The sequence below is a fragment of the Eublepharis macularius genome, chromosome 2 (genome assembly GCF_028583425.1).
Source record: "Eublepharis macularius isolate TG4126 chromosome 2, MPM_Emac_v1.0, whole genome shotgun sequence".
Lineage (NCBI taxonomy): Eukaryota > Metazoa > Chordata > Lepidosauria > Squamata > Eublepharidae > Eublepharis > Eublepharis macularius.
In genome coordinates, this window is record NC_072791.1 from 165,742,983 (window position 1) to 165,760,132 (window position 17,150).

The 17,150-nt window shown below is 41.0% G+C and overlaps 1 protein-coding gene across 1 annotated transcript in view; it reads left to right on the forward strand.

Annotated features, from left to right (window-relative positions):
• The window catches only part of PDIA5 (protein disulfide isomerase family A member 5), a 289,332-nt gene that overhangs the window by 65,799 nt on the left and 206,383 nt on the right, over positions 1-17,150 (forward strand). Inside the window, exon 3 of the mRNA XM_054971351.1 lies at positions 10,179-10,266. Coding sequence (XP_054827326.1) covers positions 10,179-10,266 — 88 coding nt within the window. The remainder of the gene's footprint in view (positions 1-10,178; positions 10,267-17,150) is intronic.

Sequence of the window (17,150 nt, forward strand, 5' to 3'; positions counted from 1 at the left end):
ATAAATCAAATGTTTTTCTTGTTATGATACTTAAATTCAGAGATTGGAGTCATGAACAGACAAGCCAGATCTTTCTACAACTCTGAAAAAGCTCCAGGATTGCAGAAAAATCTGAAATTAAAAGGGGGTTAACCTCCTCCATCCAAATAATAGAAGCCACCCCTGTAGCTTTAGGAAAGGAATGCCCTCAGTGGCTATTGCTAGGCAACCACAACCATTTCTGTCAGTAAAAGGCAGGGGGAGGATCAGGACTCTTTCCAGGGCTGTTTGGGCCTTGGAGGGAGGACTCATCAGGACCAGGACTAGTAGCAACAGTGGATGACTTGATACCATGCAGTTTGCATGACTCACCCAGGTTTGGCTGCTTGCTACTGTTCAATAGCAGTCACCCCACAAATGCCAGTCTGGTGTAGTGGTTAGTGTTTCAGGCTAGGATCCAAGAGATCCAGGTTCACTGGATGACCTTGTGCCAGCTGCACATTATCAACCTAGTCTATCTCACAGGATTATACTGAGGATAAAATGGAGGAGAGGAGATTCTGTGCTGGAAAATGATATAAGCTGCTTTGGATCTACAATGTAGAGAGAAACAGGGTATAAATGAAATAAATAATAAATATAGCTGAAAGGGAGCCAGATAAAAGGTAGGTTGGTAGGTGGAAAGGAAGCATGTAATAATTGAGGATATGGAGTTTGCCAGGAGGAGGGACAGAAGAAATGCTATGGAGAATAATAATAATATTCGATTTATATACTGCCCTTCAGGACAACTTAATGCTCACTCAGAGTGGTTTACAAAGTATGCCATTATTATCCCCACAACAAAACACCCTGTGAGGTGGGTGGGGCTGAGAGAGAACTGTGACTAGCCCAAGGTCACCTAGCTGGCTTCAAGTGGAGTGGGGAATCAAACCCAGCTCTCCAGATTAGAGTCCCGTGCTCTTAACCAGTACACCAAACTGAAGGAGATCGCTGAGAAAATGAAGGTCGTCCTTCAAGTCCTTATGGTTTCTCCACTGTGCATCTGGGTCTATCTGCTGTCAGCACACAACTGGCCCATAGTTTTCCCTAGTAGAGGCTGCCAGAGGGAGGGAAGAAGGGGAAGCTGAAGACAGGGTGGCAGATAAAGATAAGTGAGCTGATGTATGGGAAGGAGAGAAGGAAGCAAGACAAGGGAAGAGGCTGTGAGGGCTTTCAGGAAAGGGAAAGAGGAAATAACAGGAGCGGAGAAAGTGAAATATCCCATATAAGTCCTTGTGGATCCCTCACTTTTAAATGCCAGTGTGACGGACTCAGCTTCAGATGCTGAGATTTCCAGTCAGTGAGCTATGATTGACATGTTTCCTCCCACCCCACCATGTGGCTAGCCTGAAGTGGCAGTTGGGGATGGAATGTTGGAGAAGCTGTCAGTTGAAGTTGGAGAGAAAACAAGAGAGTGAAAGAGAGTTGGAGCCTGGCTTTAGACCAGAGAGGGTCAGCCAGAGAATCCTCTGTGAGAGGAAATAATGTTTGTGAAACACTTTTAGTCCTAGGACTAAAGTGGGGAAAACCAGCACTAACTCCTACTTAGACTCAAGAGATCTGGGAATTATAGAGGGCCAAGGAAGTGGGTAGAGAGGAGTCTCCCCTTCAGTACCAGGAACAGGGTTATAGCTCATAACTATAACACCTGCCCAGTATCTAGGAAGGGTTTGTCTCAGTGGAGCACCCTAAGGTCTGGAGAGGAGGGAAAGTCGTGCTGTGTTTGTGTTTGAGTTGTGAAGCAGTGTCAACCTCTGAAAGAAGCCAGCAACCTAGTGTTATACCAAGTGTTTTGTGCCTCACACCAGTGAAGTTCCTGTACAAAAACCTTTCTGTTTCTTCAGTTCAAACACCTGCCTACCTGCCTTTTGACTTTAACCTTCTCTAAATAAACCTTCTGTTACCTTTTGAACCTCCCCAAGCCTTGTGTGCCAGTTTCTGCTAAAGGGAAGTGCAAACCCCTGATCTGTTCCCTACTAAGACTTGGCTGGGTAACCATTAATAATCCTTAAGGGTGGGACAAGAGGGAAAGTTGAAGCTTAACATCAACCATGCTACCAGAGGCTTCCCAGCACAGTATACAGCTTCATAGGCTTAAAGAGGAGAAGTTTTACCTAAGGGTAGGGAAAGATCAGCCTAAGCCTGAGTTGGATGTGGGTTTGTGGCAGCCAGTTATTCAGTATATCTTTAAAAAAATTAAAATCAAGGATATAACTTATAGTTCATCTATGGTCTTTGATGCAGTCCCACATTTGGACTGCCCTTGCGCAGGCCTGCTGCTCGGAACAGGACTTTTCTAGCTCTAGCCCTATTAAGGGGGGCAACCTCCCCCACAATGGCTCTGATTGCTGAAGAGCTCCAATCCCGATATAGACAAGGTGGTACATCTACACCTGCAGATAAAGAAGGATGGAAACTGGATGCAGTTGGTAGGAAGGTCTATTTAGGGTCAGCCTTGATGATCAAGATGGCAAACTACCTTGCCATAATGAGTGGTTACCAGATATTTTTGTGGCAGAAAGTTGCTGCCTTTATGGAGAACTTGCCAGAGGAGAGAAGAATTCTTGCAAAGCTCATTTATGATGAGGCGCTTGTGTTATCCAAGCAGCAAATTAGTGCCAGTAGGCACGTCCTGGACACCTCTACAAGAACACTCAACACAGGTATAGTCTTGCGCAGATATGCCTGGCTTAGGGCTACTGCTTTACCTCTTGAAACTTGGCCAAAGATTGAGTATATGCCGTTTGAGGGTACTTCCCTCTTTGCTGAGAAAACAGACGAATATCTATCTAAAAAGAAGGATAGACAAACAGCTAGATATTACTTGGTCTTACCTGCAATAGCTGGAAGTCTGTCATTTAGATGATCGGGGAAGAGAGATTATGGCCAGAGGCATGACTTTTGCTCCTATCGTTTCCAACTGTATTGTTCTTCGTATCCCTATAGAACAACATACATGAATCAACATCAATCAAAAAGGAAGCAATCCGGAACATCCAAAGCTTTATATCAGGGCCAATCTGCTGAAGATCAAGGACATGGCCAGAAAAATCAGTTCTGACTAGAGATGTGAGAGTCTCTGGCTTCTACCCCATATGAGAACAGGCTATGCAAGGTTTTTGGGGCTTGGCAGGAGATTACCTCCAATTCCTGGGACTTTGCAATAATTAAAATGGGTTACAGATTGGAATTCTGTTACTTGCCTCCTACTTCTTTGCTATCTAGGGCTCCTAATAATACCTGGCCTGAATTACAAGCAGAAATTAATACCCTGTTAAGAAGGGAGCCCTCCAGAGGGTCTCTGATTCAGAGTCCCCCTTTGGGTTCTTTTCACGTTTTTTCCTGATAGACAAGGAAGATGGGGCGGAAAGGCCCATACCTGACCTCAGAGGTTTAAATGCCTATTTAAAGGTCTCTAAATTTAGGATGGTACCTCTTCCTTGGGTAATAAACATGGTATCCCAGGATGCTTGGTTTGCAGTATTGGACCTGCAAGATGCTTATTTTCACATTGCTATACCCCAGAAGCAGAGAAAATATTTGAGGTTTGTGTTCAAAAGGGGAGTCTTCCAATATCTAGTGCTCCCTTTTGGTTTGGCGACTGCATCGCATGTTTTTACAAAGTGCATGGTGGTGGTTGTTGCCCACCTTAGATGTTTGGGGTGCTCTATTTACCCCTACCTTGACTATTAGTTAATAATGGCTAGCTCACCTAAAGAGTTATCAGACCACATAGGCACCATTTTGCACACTTGCGATTCTCTGAGCCTGATAGCAAATTGGAAAAAGTCAGAATTAGTACCTAAAAGTACCATTAAATTTATAAATGCAGTGTTGGACTCCCTGTCTAATAGAGCTTACTTACCTACAGACTGACTTACCCGATTGGTTGCCCTGGTCCAGAAGTTTCAGTCTAAGAGACTCCAATCTGCTAATTCCAGTCAAGTCCTACTAGGATTGAAGACCTCAACCACAGCGGTAGTTCCATTGGCTCATTTTGAAATGAGAACTTTACAGCTCTTGTTCATAACGCGGTTCCACCCAGAGGCGCAGTCTCCCCATACTAAATTGTCCATCCCTAGAAAGGTCCTCCAATCTTTGATGTGGTGGTTGAATGGAGATAATTTGTCCAATGGAGTACGCTTTGGGTTGCAAGGGCCGGGTGGCCCTTGGGAAGACTTGTCCATAAATGGGATCTGGTCTGAGTTGGAGAAGAGGTACCATATTAATTTGTTGGGCAGTCTACTATACCCTTAACTCACTTTCAGATATGCTGGCAAACAAGAAGGTCCAAGTCCTATCAGTAACAGTATACTACATCAACAAACAAGGTGGAACAGCTTCAAGGAAGCTTTGTGGAGAAGCTATTTGCTTATGGGAATGGGCCATTACCCACGGCATCACACTTTCAGCATTGCACATTGCAGGGGTAGACAATTTGAGAACAGACTTCCTCAGCAGACTGGGAAAGTCTCATCACAAGTGGGTGTTGACAGACAAGTACCTGCAACCAATTTTTCAGCAGTAGGGGTTTCCACAGATAGACCTGTTTGCAACACGGGACAACACAAAAGCCCCCAGATTTTACTCCAGGGGAGGGGCAGACAGGAAGTCCCTGGGAGATGCATTTCATATCAGTTGGACGGGAGGGGGGCTGTTCTATGCATTCCCTCCCATTCCTCTGATCCACAAAATAGTATGCAGAATAGAAACAGACCAGACTACTTGCATCTTGATAGCGCCCTTTTGGCCACGACAACCTTGGTTTCATGTTCTGAAATGAATGGCCAAGGGATGCTACATCCATCTGCCACTGGAGCTGGACCTGCTCACCTATGGATGCACACGTCATCACGATCTGGACAGCTTGGCTCCTAGGGTAGAGGGCATGCAATTTTCAACAGAAGTAACAGATGTGCTCCTTAACGCCCAGAGACTGTCTACTAGACAATCATATGCTTATAAGTGGAATAGGTTCAGGCTATGGGCAAAGACTAAGGCAGTGGATCCAGGAGCATGTTCTCTATCTTGACATTTTTTACTATTTGGTGTCCTTACTGTCTTCAGGTTTGGCATCTTCATCAGTTAAAATTCATTTAGCAGCCATATCGGCGTTTCATAAGGGAATGGATGGGGAGACAGTGTTTTCACACTATCAAAATTATTCCTAAAGGGCATGTTTAATCTCTACCCTCCTAAAGTACCATTGGTTCCCCAATGGTCTTTATCTTTAGTGTTGGCCAGATTGATGTTAAACCCTTTTGATCCAATGGTGACTTGCCCCGTCACTTCTTTTGGCAAAAATGGCATTTTTACTGGCAATTACATCGGACAGGATGGTTGGAGAGATTAGAGCTCTTAGTGTAGATCCTCTGTTCCTGCAAGTTTATCCAGATAGAGTGGTGATGCGTACCAGTTTGGAGTTTTTATCAAAGGTAGTTTCCAGATTCCATGTCTCACAAGTTATAACTCTGCTTATATTTTTCCCTAATCCAACTATACCCAAGAACGGGTGTTGCACACTTTGGATTTAGGAGAGCCATTTTATTTTACAGGGATAGAACCCAAACCTTCCGTAAGGAATCAGCCTTTCTCGTGTGCCATTCAGGCCCCAATAAGTGCAAGGCAGCATCGTCGCAGACAATCTCTAGATGGGTAGTATCAGCTATCATGCAGTGTTATGAATTAGCTGGGGTTCCTTGTCCTTTTGTGCTTCAGGCACACTCAACAAGGGTGCAGGCAACATCAGCGACATTCCTGAAGGGGATTCCGATCGCGTTCATCTGTCATGCTGCGACTTGGTCTTCCAGAGAGACTTTCGTGAAGCATTATGCTGTGGATGTAAATTCAAGAAGAGAAGCAGCATTGAGTCAACTGTTCTACACTCTCTTTTTGCTTGAGAATTCTTTCCCACCACCAAGTGAGTAGCTTGCTATTCTCCCAATGTGGGACTGCATCAAAGAATGTAGATGGAAACAGGGTTGCACCTACCTGTAACTGTTGTTCATCTAGGTCTTTGTGTAGGCACACATTACCCCCCTCCCCGTGAACTCTCGGACAGTTGAAGGAGAGCTTGTGACGGCACAGGAGAACTGGGGGAAGGAGGGGGCGGGAAAAACCGGCTCAGAGCGGTTGTGGGGGAGGTCATCCCCCCTTAATAGGGCTAGAGCTAGAAAAGTCCTGTTCTGAGTGGCAGGCCTGCGCAAGCACCGTCCCAATGTGTGCCTGCACAAAGACCTGGATGAACAATAGTTACAGGTAGGTGCAACCCTGTTTTATTCCTGAGGAGTGCTTGGGATGGGATCCTGCAGAAAATTTCACTGATGTTGGCAGAGCAGATTTTTCTCCGTTGTCCCCTATTGGCCTTGTCCCAGAAATCCTTTCTGAGGCTCAAGGGCACCTTGTGGCATTTGGTACTGTGGTCCATTTTGTTAATGAGGTTCTCCTGACCTTGAGAGAGGATTTTCAGGATGAGCAGCAGGCTGCTGGGAGAAGGAGGAAACAGGGAGGGATGAGTTCAGCTATGAGCTGGGGATGTCTTTTCTCAAAGTTTAAAAGTGGTGGATTTGCTTGTAGCAGGGTAGAAAGTAGTAAAAGTTCTGCCCCCCACTCCATTTGCAAAGTAGGCCTTGTATAAATGCATTATATGCATGTCTGAGCAAGGGGACAAACTTCCCTTGGAAAGCTTGATGGAGTCTTATAATGAGTACCAATGTAACTTAATTGCTGTTAAAATATTTATCTTATTGATATAAGAGGAAGCTGAGTACCTGGTTTCTGCCAAATCTTTCTGCAGTAAGTTTTAAAGTGAACGTTGTGAAAAATTTTCTAACTTCATATTTTAAGAAGATCTTTGAACAAAACATACTACCCACTGTCTGGCCTTTCTGTATGCCCGTCTCTCTTACTAACGGTTGTACTGATTTGCCGCAGGCATCTCACTTTCTACTTTATCTCCCTCCCCATGTTATTGCCTGTTTTTCTCCTCTTTAGAGTTGCCAACGTCTAGGTGGGGCCTGTAGTTCTCCTGGAACTAAAACTAATCTCCAGACTACAGAGACCAGTTTCCAGGGAGAAAATATTGCTTCAGGGGGTGAACTGGGCATCATATCCCTGCTGAGATCCCTGTTCTCCTCAAACTCTACTCTTCTTAAGCTCTGTCCCCAAATCTCCAGGAATCTCCCAAACAAGTGTCGGCAGCATTACTTCTCACGGCAACCCCCACATCATCAACTTTCCCTGGTTCCTTTTCTGGTTATTACCTACCCTCCTACAAATATTTTTTGCAACCCGTTTTCACCTTTATTTATTTACTTCATTTGAATTCCACATTCCTCAACAATGGATACTCAGAGCAGCTTACCTCATTCTTCTTACCTCCATTTTATCTTCACAACTATCCTGTGAAGTAAGTTAGGCTGTGTGTGTGTTACTGGCCCAAAGTCACCCAGTGAGCTTCCACAGCAGAGTGGGGATTTGTACCAATCCCTAACATTGGCTATCATCAGTAGGGTTGGCAGATGACATGTCAAAAAATGCTGGACCTACCTGATTTTACTTTTTCGCCTACACTCCTGGCACGATGATGTTACTTCTGGAAGTCATTGCTGGCTGCTCCCCGCTGGCTCTCAGGAGGCCAAGTGGTTTGGCCTGCCAACCCACTCCCCCAGTGCTCAGGAGGCCGGGCAGGAAAGCTGCTTCCCCAATGTACAGGAGGAGGCTGGCCAGGTGGGTCACAAGGGCTGGCAGGTGGGTAGGCTGCTTCCCTGGCGTGCAGGGGGAGGACTGGTGGGTGTTCCGCTTCCTCAGTGTGCAGGAGGACAATGGGAAGGCTGGCAGGGGGAGGCCAGGGGGAGGCGTGCAGGAGGTGGCCAGGCAGGTGGGCCAGATGCCTCCCTTGCATGCAGGAGGAGGATGAGTGGGTCATGTGGCCGCTCCCCTAGCACTGGAAGCAGGGGGGAGGAGGCAAAGACAGAAACAGTGTCGGAAGGTCTACTGGCGCTGCTACTAGCTCATGTATGCCAGCAGCCAGCTGTTTTCCCCTCCTGCACAAAAATACCGGACAGTTTCTCCAGACAGTCCAAGGAAAAGCAAGACTATCCAGGGCACCCCTAATCATGAGATGGCTGTTGCTCTTGAACAGTAGCACTCTTACAAACAAGGAGGAACCTCTTACGGAGACTGAATGATAGTCACAAAATAAAATGCAGAATTTATATCAGAATTTATATCTAAAGTGCAAGTGCTCTCTGTACAATATATAATAGTGCATGTAAATTACAAATCAGTATTGTGGACATTGTTGGAAATGCCAGAGCATGGACGCAAGATTTTACTATATGTGATGGACCTGCAAGAAAACACGAAAATATTGGATAAAGATACATGAAGAGATGCAGAAGATTCTTAAACTCAGATTTGACTTAAATCTGAAAAATATGCTCTTAAACATCCTACCAACTAATCTTAGAAAAGAACAGGGAGATCTTTTCCGTTATATGGTGAAAGCAGCAAGAGTATTATATGTAGCAAAATTGAAAACAGATTCCTATCCTGATGTGTCACAGTGGAAGGATAAGATTTATGAGTATGCATCAATGGCTAAATTAACTAATTAACTACTTATCTGCATAATAGACTGATAGCTGAATTTTGGGGAAAATAGAAGGATTTCTTTGACTATTTAGGAAGAAATTAACATTAATTAAGGTAACTTAGTATAAAGACAAAGAAGATAAAATATAGAGAATTAAGAGAAGAAAAATAGAAGCTGATATTATCATTTCTATAAGTAAAATTAACTAAGGAGAGATGGATAGTTGTTACACAATTATCAATTATACAAACTTTAATATATAGCATTGAAATAGCACTCCCCGAAATGTTTGGTTGAGGTTCCAGACTGACAGAATGCTGTCAATGCTATATATGAAAGTTTGTATGATTGATAAAGTATAATATTATTGGCCAATGATGAAGATTTCCGAAATGGGCAGAGGTATTAGCTAGCAATCCCATTGCCAACACTACACTTTGCCTACTCTCCTGTCTGTATCACATTAATAGGGTGAAATTCCACCGTGGCAACTTCTCTACAAAAGAAAGTAAAAGGATATTATATTATTCAATTGTACTGCCTTATTTTGGTGTATTTACCTTGCATTGGGTCAGGTTGCTTACCCTTGTAAAGAGACAAATAATTGGGACATAATTTGTGAATGTGTATAATTGCTTTAATACTTGTTTGTAATTTACATGCACTATTATACGTTGCAGAGAGAGCACTTGCACTTTAGATATAAATTTTGGTATAAATACTGCAATTTATTTTGTGACTATCATTCAGTCTCCATAAGAGGTTCCTCCTCATTTGTAAGAGTGTTCCTTTCGGAGACTCAACTTCTGGTTGAACAGTAGCAAGCAGCTGTGCGAAGTTTCCTGCTAGTTGCTGCCATAGGATTTCTGTGCTTTTATATTCTCCCAGCAGAGGGTGGAAGGGAAGAGATGATGATCTTTGTGAGTGCACTTCTGGTGCTGACGTGATGACATCACTTGTGGAAGTGACATCATCTTGCTGGCACTGGGAATGGTCCTGTGCTTCACATAGGGCCGATTCAGCCTGTTTAGGGCCAAAGTTGTCACCTGGAAAGCGCAGGAGCACTCCTGGCACTGGCATCATGACATCACTTCAGGAAGCAATCGCCAGCAATAAGCGGGCAATGGGGCAAACTGTTGGAGTTTAACCACCACCAGCAAGGAACTGGAACTTTGTGCTGCTGGGCCTGGCCCAAATGAGTCTTCCCTCTTCTCTTACGGGCTATAACAGCCCTAGAAGGGCCCTGGCTCTTCCCCCTGCCTTCTACTGAAAGAAAGCAACATAGGGGCTTTGAAAACGAGCAGTTTTCCAAAAGCAGTTTATAGCAAAGAAAGAAGTCTTCCATTACTGGAAGACACTGAGATTTTGTCAGTGTGCCTAAATCATTGTAAGTAGCTCTTTGGATAGTAAAAGTTTGAGGGGAGATATTAGGAATTTCCTGGCAACTGTTTCTTCGCTTCTTGAGCAAGCTTACACTCTAGATAAAACTTTCCTTAAGTGAAGAAAACTGCTGAGCAGTACCTTCATATTGATGATGATTGTTTTTTTTCTTTGTTCCCAGCGGAAGCAGCTGAAAGTTCTCTCAGGTTATTGTCTGACGTAGCCCAAGCGGTGAAGGGCCGAGGCACTATATCATGGATAGATTGTGGGTATGTGATGCACAGCTCTTTCCCATATCCTCCTAAATTATAATGTCTAAACAAATAAGTTTTCTTACTGTATAGTATGTGTGGTGAGGAGAGGGGAAAGGGAGAAAGTGACATATTTTAAGTTCTTTGGTTCTTGTGTCATTTTTTGAATGCAGTATTAGCATTTTTTAAAGTAAATGTTATTAGTATACGTAATACTGGTTGTTTGTTCTCTATGTTGGTGGTAATATATCATGGAGTAATTGGTAATACCATTTGCTAGTTGTTCTTGCAGCAGTGTGGCTGCCATTTACTTCTTGGACCCTGTTGAGACAATACATTGGATTCTCCTACTTCCTTCTATCTAGTCTTCCACTAATGGGGAAAGACTTTCTCCAACAGAGAATATCTTCTCGCAATAGACACTTTTTCTGATGAAGAAGTCTTTCTCTGTCAAAGATAATGGAAGGGAGTGGTATGAACCAACCCAGTATCTCTTTCCTTTCACTTACGCAGGGAAGAATAGATCTCAGGCTTGTGTGCATCTCCCCTCACTAGAAAGGAGAATGACTGACCTAGAACATAAAAATCATGTTTAACTCAACACAGGGTCTCTCGGGTCCTGGGAGATATTCCAGTTTCTGCGTTTAAACTGCTCCCTGTTGGACAGGAGTGTGTGATGAACAACCTCTCTCTATACAGTTTCAAGTGGAAAAATGAAACAAGCCCATACAGTATCACTTAATACATATTTGTATATGCATTAAATATACCACTGTGAGAAAATAGTCAGTAGTAAGTCACTGAACAGTCAATGATAGCTTTACTTTAGATTTTGGCAATTTCCTATTCTAATCTTTATAATTTAGCAAGTGAGATCAATTTTCATATCATTCAACTTTCTGAGTCCCTGCCAGAAGTCTGACATTAAAAACAAACTTTCTAGTGCATTACATGGTAAGGATTTATTTTAAAACCTCCTCTACCTAATACTTTAATACAATTTATAATGTACTTGGCATGTCTAGTGCCTTTAATCAAAGCACTGCAGAATGCTTTACAAAAATTAATTATTTTTGCTACATGCCACCTCTGAATTGCAGAAAATTACTCTTGAAAAAGTCAAATGGCTAGGATAAGGCCTACTGTTTGATGTACTGGCAAATTAAGGAATAGCCTTGTTGACTTGAATTCTTGTGCTATCTCCATTGTTTTTAAACTGTGGTAGTGGTCTTTACATCTAGAGTGCTTCCTAGACCTAGAACAATGTCTTTGTACACAGGTAAACAGTGGCCTGTATCCAGTCTCATATTGCAAAGACATCCCGCTAGGTCGATCCTATGTTGTTTAATATGTCAGTCTTAGAATTACTTATGCTGTTTCAGCATTTCTTCTACTTTGCTGGTTTTAACCCTCCCAAGGAAAAAAACCCGATCACACTACTTTGGAGTTGGGGTCAAAATGACCCCAACTTAAACCACCGAAGAATGGAAACCTGACAGCTCTCTCAATCATGACATTAGCAACTAAGAAAAATATCAGGCCTCAAGAATAACTTTCTTCAGCAGTGTAGGATAAAGAAGTGTAAAATCTGGAATCCCGATCAAAAATACCCCTCTTTGAAAACATCAAATCCTCATAGAAATGTAAATGGGGTAAAATTTACCCCACCATTTTAAAGCACAAGACAGTTTATTTTAAAGACAGCAATCATTTTTAACTGTTCTAATACTGAAACTGCCACCATCTGTGACTTGCCCACCATGGCCACCATCTGTAACTTGCATGGAATTACCACCATGTACGACTTGCCAGGAATTGCCACCATGTGCGACTCACCTGGAATTGCCACCATGTGTGACTTGCCTGGCATTGCCACCATGCGCGAGTTGCCCACAGTTGCCACCATGCGCGACTTGCTCGCAGTACCACCATGTGGCCGACTCACACCTGGTGGCAATGGTGGGCAAGTTACACATGGTAGCAATTTCAGTGAGAGGTATTTTTGATCCGATTCCAAATTTTACTCTTCTTTGTCCTGCATTGCTTAAGAAAGTTATTCTTGAGGACAAGGAAAAAACAGACACATAACAGACTCTTGCAATGGAAAGGGACATTGTTAACCCTGCCAGTTAAAGGGTTAACAAAAAGAAGAGAAGATATCTGCATTCTTTCTCCTAGTCTTCTTGTAACCTGTCTTCAGGTTGCACCTGTTAGAGCCTTACAATTTAGAGCTCTTCCTGAATAACAAAGGGAAACAATCAGCTCAGTGGACAGATGGCTATGGGTTAGCTGAAATTCCAGGCTGAATGGCTCCTTCAAGTCTGGAAAATGTGAACAGTTTCAGAGGATGCCTACAAACATTCCCAGGCTTGGCTTGCAGGGGGATAGAATGACCTCATTTTCCAAAATTGTGATACATTTTAATTTGAGCTTTTCCTTTTGGCTGTGGACATACCGGAAACTTTGGGAGGGCTCAAACACAGGACTTTTACCTGCGCCTACTATATACACAACAATTCAGGTTGCAAACAGTGGTTTCCTTGGGGGTCATTGCAACCCCCAATTCCAAAAGTCGTGTAAAACCCCAAAGCTAAACTGTGATATTTTTGCACAACAAATATCTATGGTTATAAATTGTGGAGAGAAATTTTAGTTTTCACTATTTGCTCTACCTTTCTATAAAGTAGAGATAATAGGTACTGACCCATCTATTTATATTTGGAAACAGTGCTAAAATAATTTTTCAGTGTTTGTTGGGGTCAATAGAACCCCCATTTACAATTATGCAAAATACTTTCACTTTCAAGCCAAGTCTGTGGGGGGCCGGAATGACCCCCTTTACACTTTTGATTAATCTCAAACTTAAAAAAGAAAGGAAGTTTGCGGGGGAAGGGAGGGACTTCACGGCATTGAAGTTCATTGAAGAGAAAGCATAATAGGAGATTGGTGTCTGTAGAAAGTTTTAAATGGGTAAAGACAGATGTCCATGCCCCAAGTCTTGGTACCCCAAGGAAGGTACCAATTCTCATGTATGCTGACGATGCAGTCCTCCTGTCCCAAACAAAAATTGATTTAAAGCGTGCCATAAAAAAATTTAGCAATCAATGTGGTACTGAGCTTCTGACAATTAATTACTCGAAATCCAAAATTATATGTTTTAGTAGACACTTTGAAAAAACTAACTGGGAAATAAATGGGAACACTATAGATCAAGTTAAAAATTTCCAATACCTCGGAGTCATCTTTGCATTTAATGCTAACTTCAAAGCTCATACAATTTCATCAGCAAATGCTGCAGAAAAGAGTGCGAATGCTATCCTTAGATTCTTTAGAAGAGAAGGTGCGGGCTTTATACCTGCAGGCCTGAAATTATTCCAAAGAAAATCATTAGCGCAACTCTTATACGGATCACAAATGGGACTAACTGCTAATGTTAAGAACTTAGAAACAGTTCAATCTAAATTTATCAGATCTCTATTTAATGTACCTAGGTGTACTCCTAATGTCATTCTTAGGCAAGAAGAGTTGAAATAAAAATCTGGGAACATATCATCTATTACTGGCTAAGAATTCATCTTGAGCCAAAGGGTTTAATTCCCTTGTTGTTAGCTTCTGACCCTTATTCTACATGGTGCTCAAAGATAGCTGATAAAATTAAACTGATTGGCTTGGACCTGGTAGCCCTGTTTGATATGGGACTCAACAAAGCAAAAGCTTTAATGATGGGAAAGAATGGTTTGATCAAAATTCAGTAGAGAGGGCTTTTAAAAAATATTATGCAATGTTGTATCAGAAGAAACTAATTGATAAGAATTCAATAGAGGATTATTTTCAAAAGTTGATTTTACCAACGGTGCCCAAGAAATTGAGAGATAAATTAAATGCTGAAATAACAACGTTAGAAATTGTGGAAGCGATATAAGCTACAAAGATGGGAAAGGCCCCAGGACCAGATGGCCTTACAGCTAAATTTTATAAAGTAATGGCAGAAGATTTGAAAGAGTTGCTGCAAAAAGTGATGAATGCAATCTTAAAAGGTGATGATCTGCCGGAAACGTGGAATGAAGCTAATATTACATTAATACCAAAAGAAACACAAGATTTAACCAATGTAAAAAATTATAGACCAATATCTTTAACAAACAATGACTACAAGATTTTTGCGAAAATATTGGCTGAAAGGCTGAAGGCCTGGCTGGTGGAGTTTGTAGGGGAAGATCAGGCAGGCTTTCTAACAGATAGGCAGATAAAAGACAACCTGAGGACGGTATTGAATGCGATAGAATATTATGATAAAAATCCAGGAAAACAAGTTGGTTTCTTCTTTGTGGATGCTGAAAAAACGTTTGAAAATTTGAACTGGGATTTTATGTTTGCAATGATGGAAAAAGTACAGATGGGTAAGATGTTTATTCAAGCAGTTAAGGTGATATATAAGAATCAATCTGCAGCCATAGTTGTCAACCGAGAAATAACAAAAAAAGCTGGACATAAGAAAGGGAACAAGACAAGGATGTCCACTCTCTCCACTGTTATTTGTGATGGTGTTGGAAATTTTACTTAGACAAATACGAGAAGACGATGAAATGAAAGGTTTGAAGATTAAAGGATATACATACAAGGTGAGGGCCTTTGCAGATGATGTGATGGTGATAGTGGAGGACCCTCTACAACATATGCCAAGGTTAATGGAGAAGATAAAAGAGTTTGGAGATCTGGCAGGATTTTATATAAATAGAAAGAAATCTAAACTGCTTTGTAAGAATATGTCTAAGCAAGACCAACAAGAGTTAATGAGGGTAACGGATTGTGAAGTGGCTCATAAAATAAGATATGTAGGTATTGAGTTGACTGCAAAAAATATTGATCTATTTAAAAACAATTATGATAAGCTTTGGCACCAAATAGACAGAGACATGATGGTGTGGAATAAGTTAAATCTATCGTGGTTGGGTCGTATTGCTGCAATTAAGATGAATGTGTTACCAAAAATAATTTTTTTAATGCAGACAATTCCAATTGTGATAAATAATAAGAAATTTGAAAAGTGGCAAAAAAAATTTTTAAGCTTTGTGTGGGCAGGAAAAAAGCCTAGAGTGAAGATGAAGGTGTTATATGATGCAAAGGAAAGAGGACTCCAACTACCAAATTTGAAACTATATCATGAAGCCATATGTTTAGTTTGGGTGAGGGATTGGACGTTGTTAGAAAATCATAAATTATTGATATTGGAAGGGTACAATAAAACCTTTGGATGGCATGCATATTTATGGTATGGAAAGAATAAGGCTGATGCGATGTTTTTGCATCACTTTGTGAGGCGGAGTCTATTTGCAGCATGGACTAAATACAAGCGGTATTTGAATGAAAGAACACCAATGTGGATTGTACCTGCAGAGGTTGTGAATCTAAAAATTGACTATGAAGGAGTGGAGTGGATGACATATCAGAACATTCTTAGAGTGGATCAGAATTTATACAATATTAAAAATAATGATGAATTGCCATTTCGATATGGGTGGTTTCAATATATGCAGATAAAAGATTTGTATGACACTGATCGGAGGAAAGTAGGGTTTAGAGTGGAAAATTCAGAATTGGAACAATGTCTACTGCAAGGGGGGGAAATTGATATCTAAAGTGTATAAGATTTTGTTGAAATGGTTTACAGAAGATGAGATAGTTAAAGTTCAAATGGTGAAGTGGGCAATAAATTGTAATAAAGATATATTGATGGAAGCTTGGGAGAAATTGTGGAAAAATACTATAAAGATATCAACATGTACCACGATAAGAGAAAATGTGTATAAAATGATTTATAGATGGTATCTCACGCCAAAAAAGCTAGCCAATGGAAATAGTCAGATGTCAGATAAATGTTGGAAATGTGGAAAGCATGAGGGTTCTTTTTATCATATGTGGTGGACGTGTGAAAAAGCGAAGCAATTCTGCGGGGAAATAGTAGACGCCATGTCAGATATATTGAAGAAAAAAGTTGTTAGAAACCCAGAATTGTTACTGTTATGTATGAACCTAGAAGACTTTGACAAAATGGACAGGATAATGGTATTTTATATAACTACGGCGGCTAGGATAATTTATGCACAGCTGTGGAAGACAAAAGAGATACCTTCGGTGGAAGATTGGATTTTAAAAACATTGAGCTTGGCTGAAATGGATAAACTAACGAGGAAACTTCGAGAGGAAGATATGGAAGAGTATGTAACAAGTTGGGAGAAATTTAAGAATTATATAGAAAAAAAGTGGGACATTAAAGGGAAAGTGTGGTATTTGGATACTTTCTGAGGGGAGGATAGTGTTCTGTTACTTTGAATTAATATAGAGGTAGTAATCATTATATTATATTAGAGGTAAAAAATCTAGTCTGTGATAATATACCATTTTATTGATATATGTAGGTATAATATGTTATAATTTACTAGGTTATAACGTTATGAATTGGATAACAATATAAAGGATATTAATAATTTTGAACATTATAGATATGATAGATATATGTAATAGTGCTATCTAAAGATATGCAGTGGTATAAAATATATTAATACGACCCATTCTTAGAATGTAGTATATAGCTATTAATATAGGGGACATATTATATTGTAGGTTATTGGATATTATTGATAGATAGTACTAAAAGATATGGAATGTTAGATAATGGTATTTATCATTAGATAGGTATTATTATTTTATAAATAGTTTAGCTTGGTTAAGGTTTTATTTAAGAGGTAATAAAGGGAATGGAAAACTGTCGGAAGTCAACGGAAAAGGGGGGGAAGGGGGGTATTACAATATGATGGAAAGTTAACTGTGTATGTTTTTATATTTGTATAATGACCCATCCAATAAAAATTTTTTTTAAAAAAAGCAAAAGCTTTAATCAC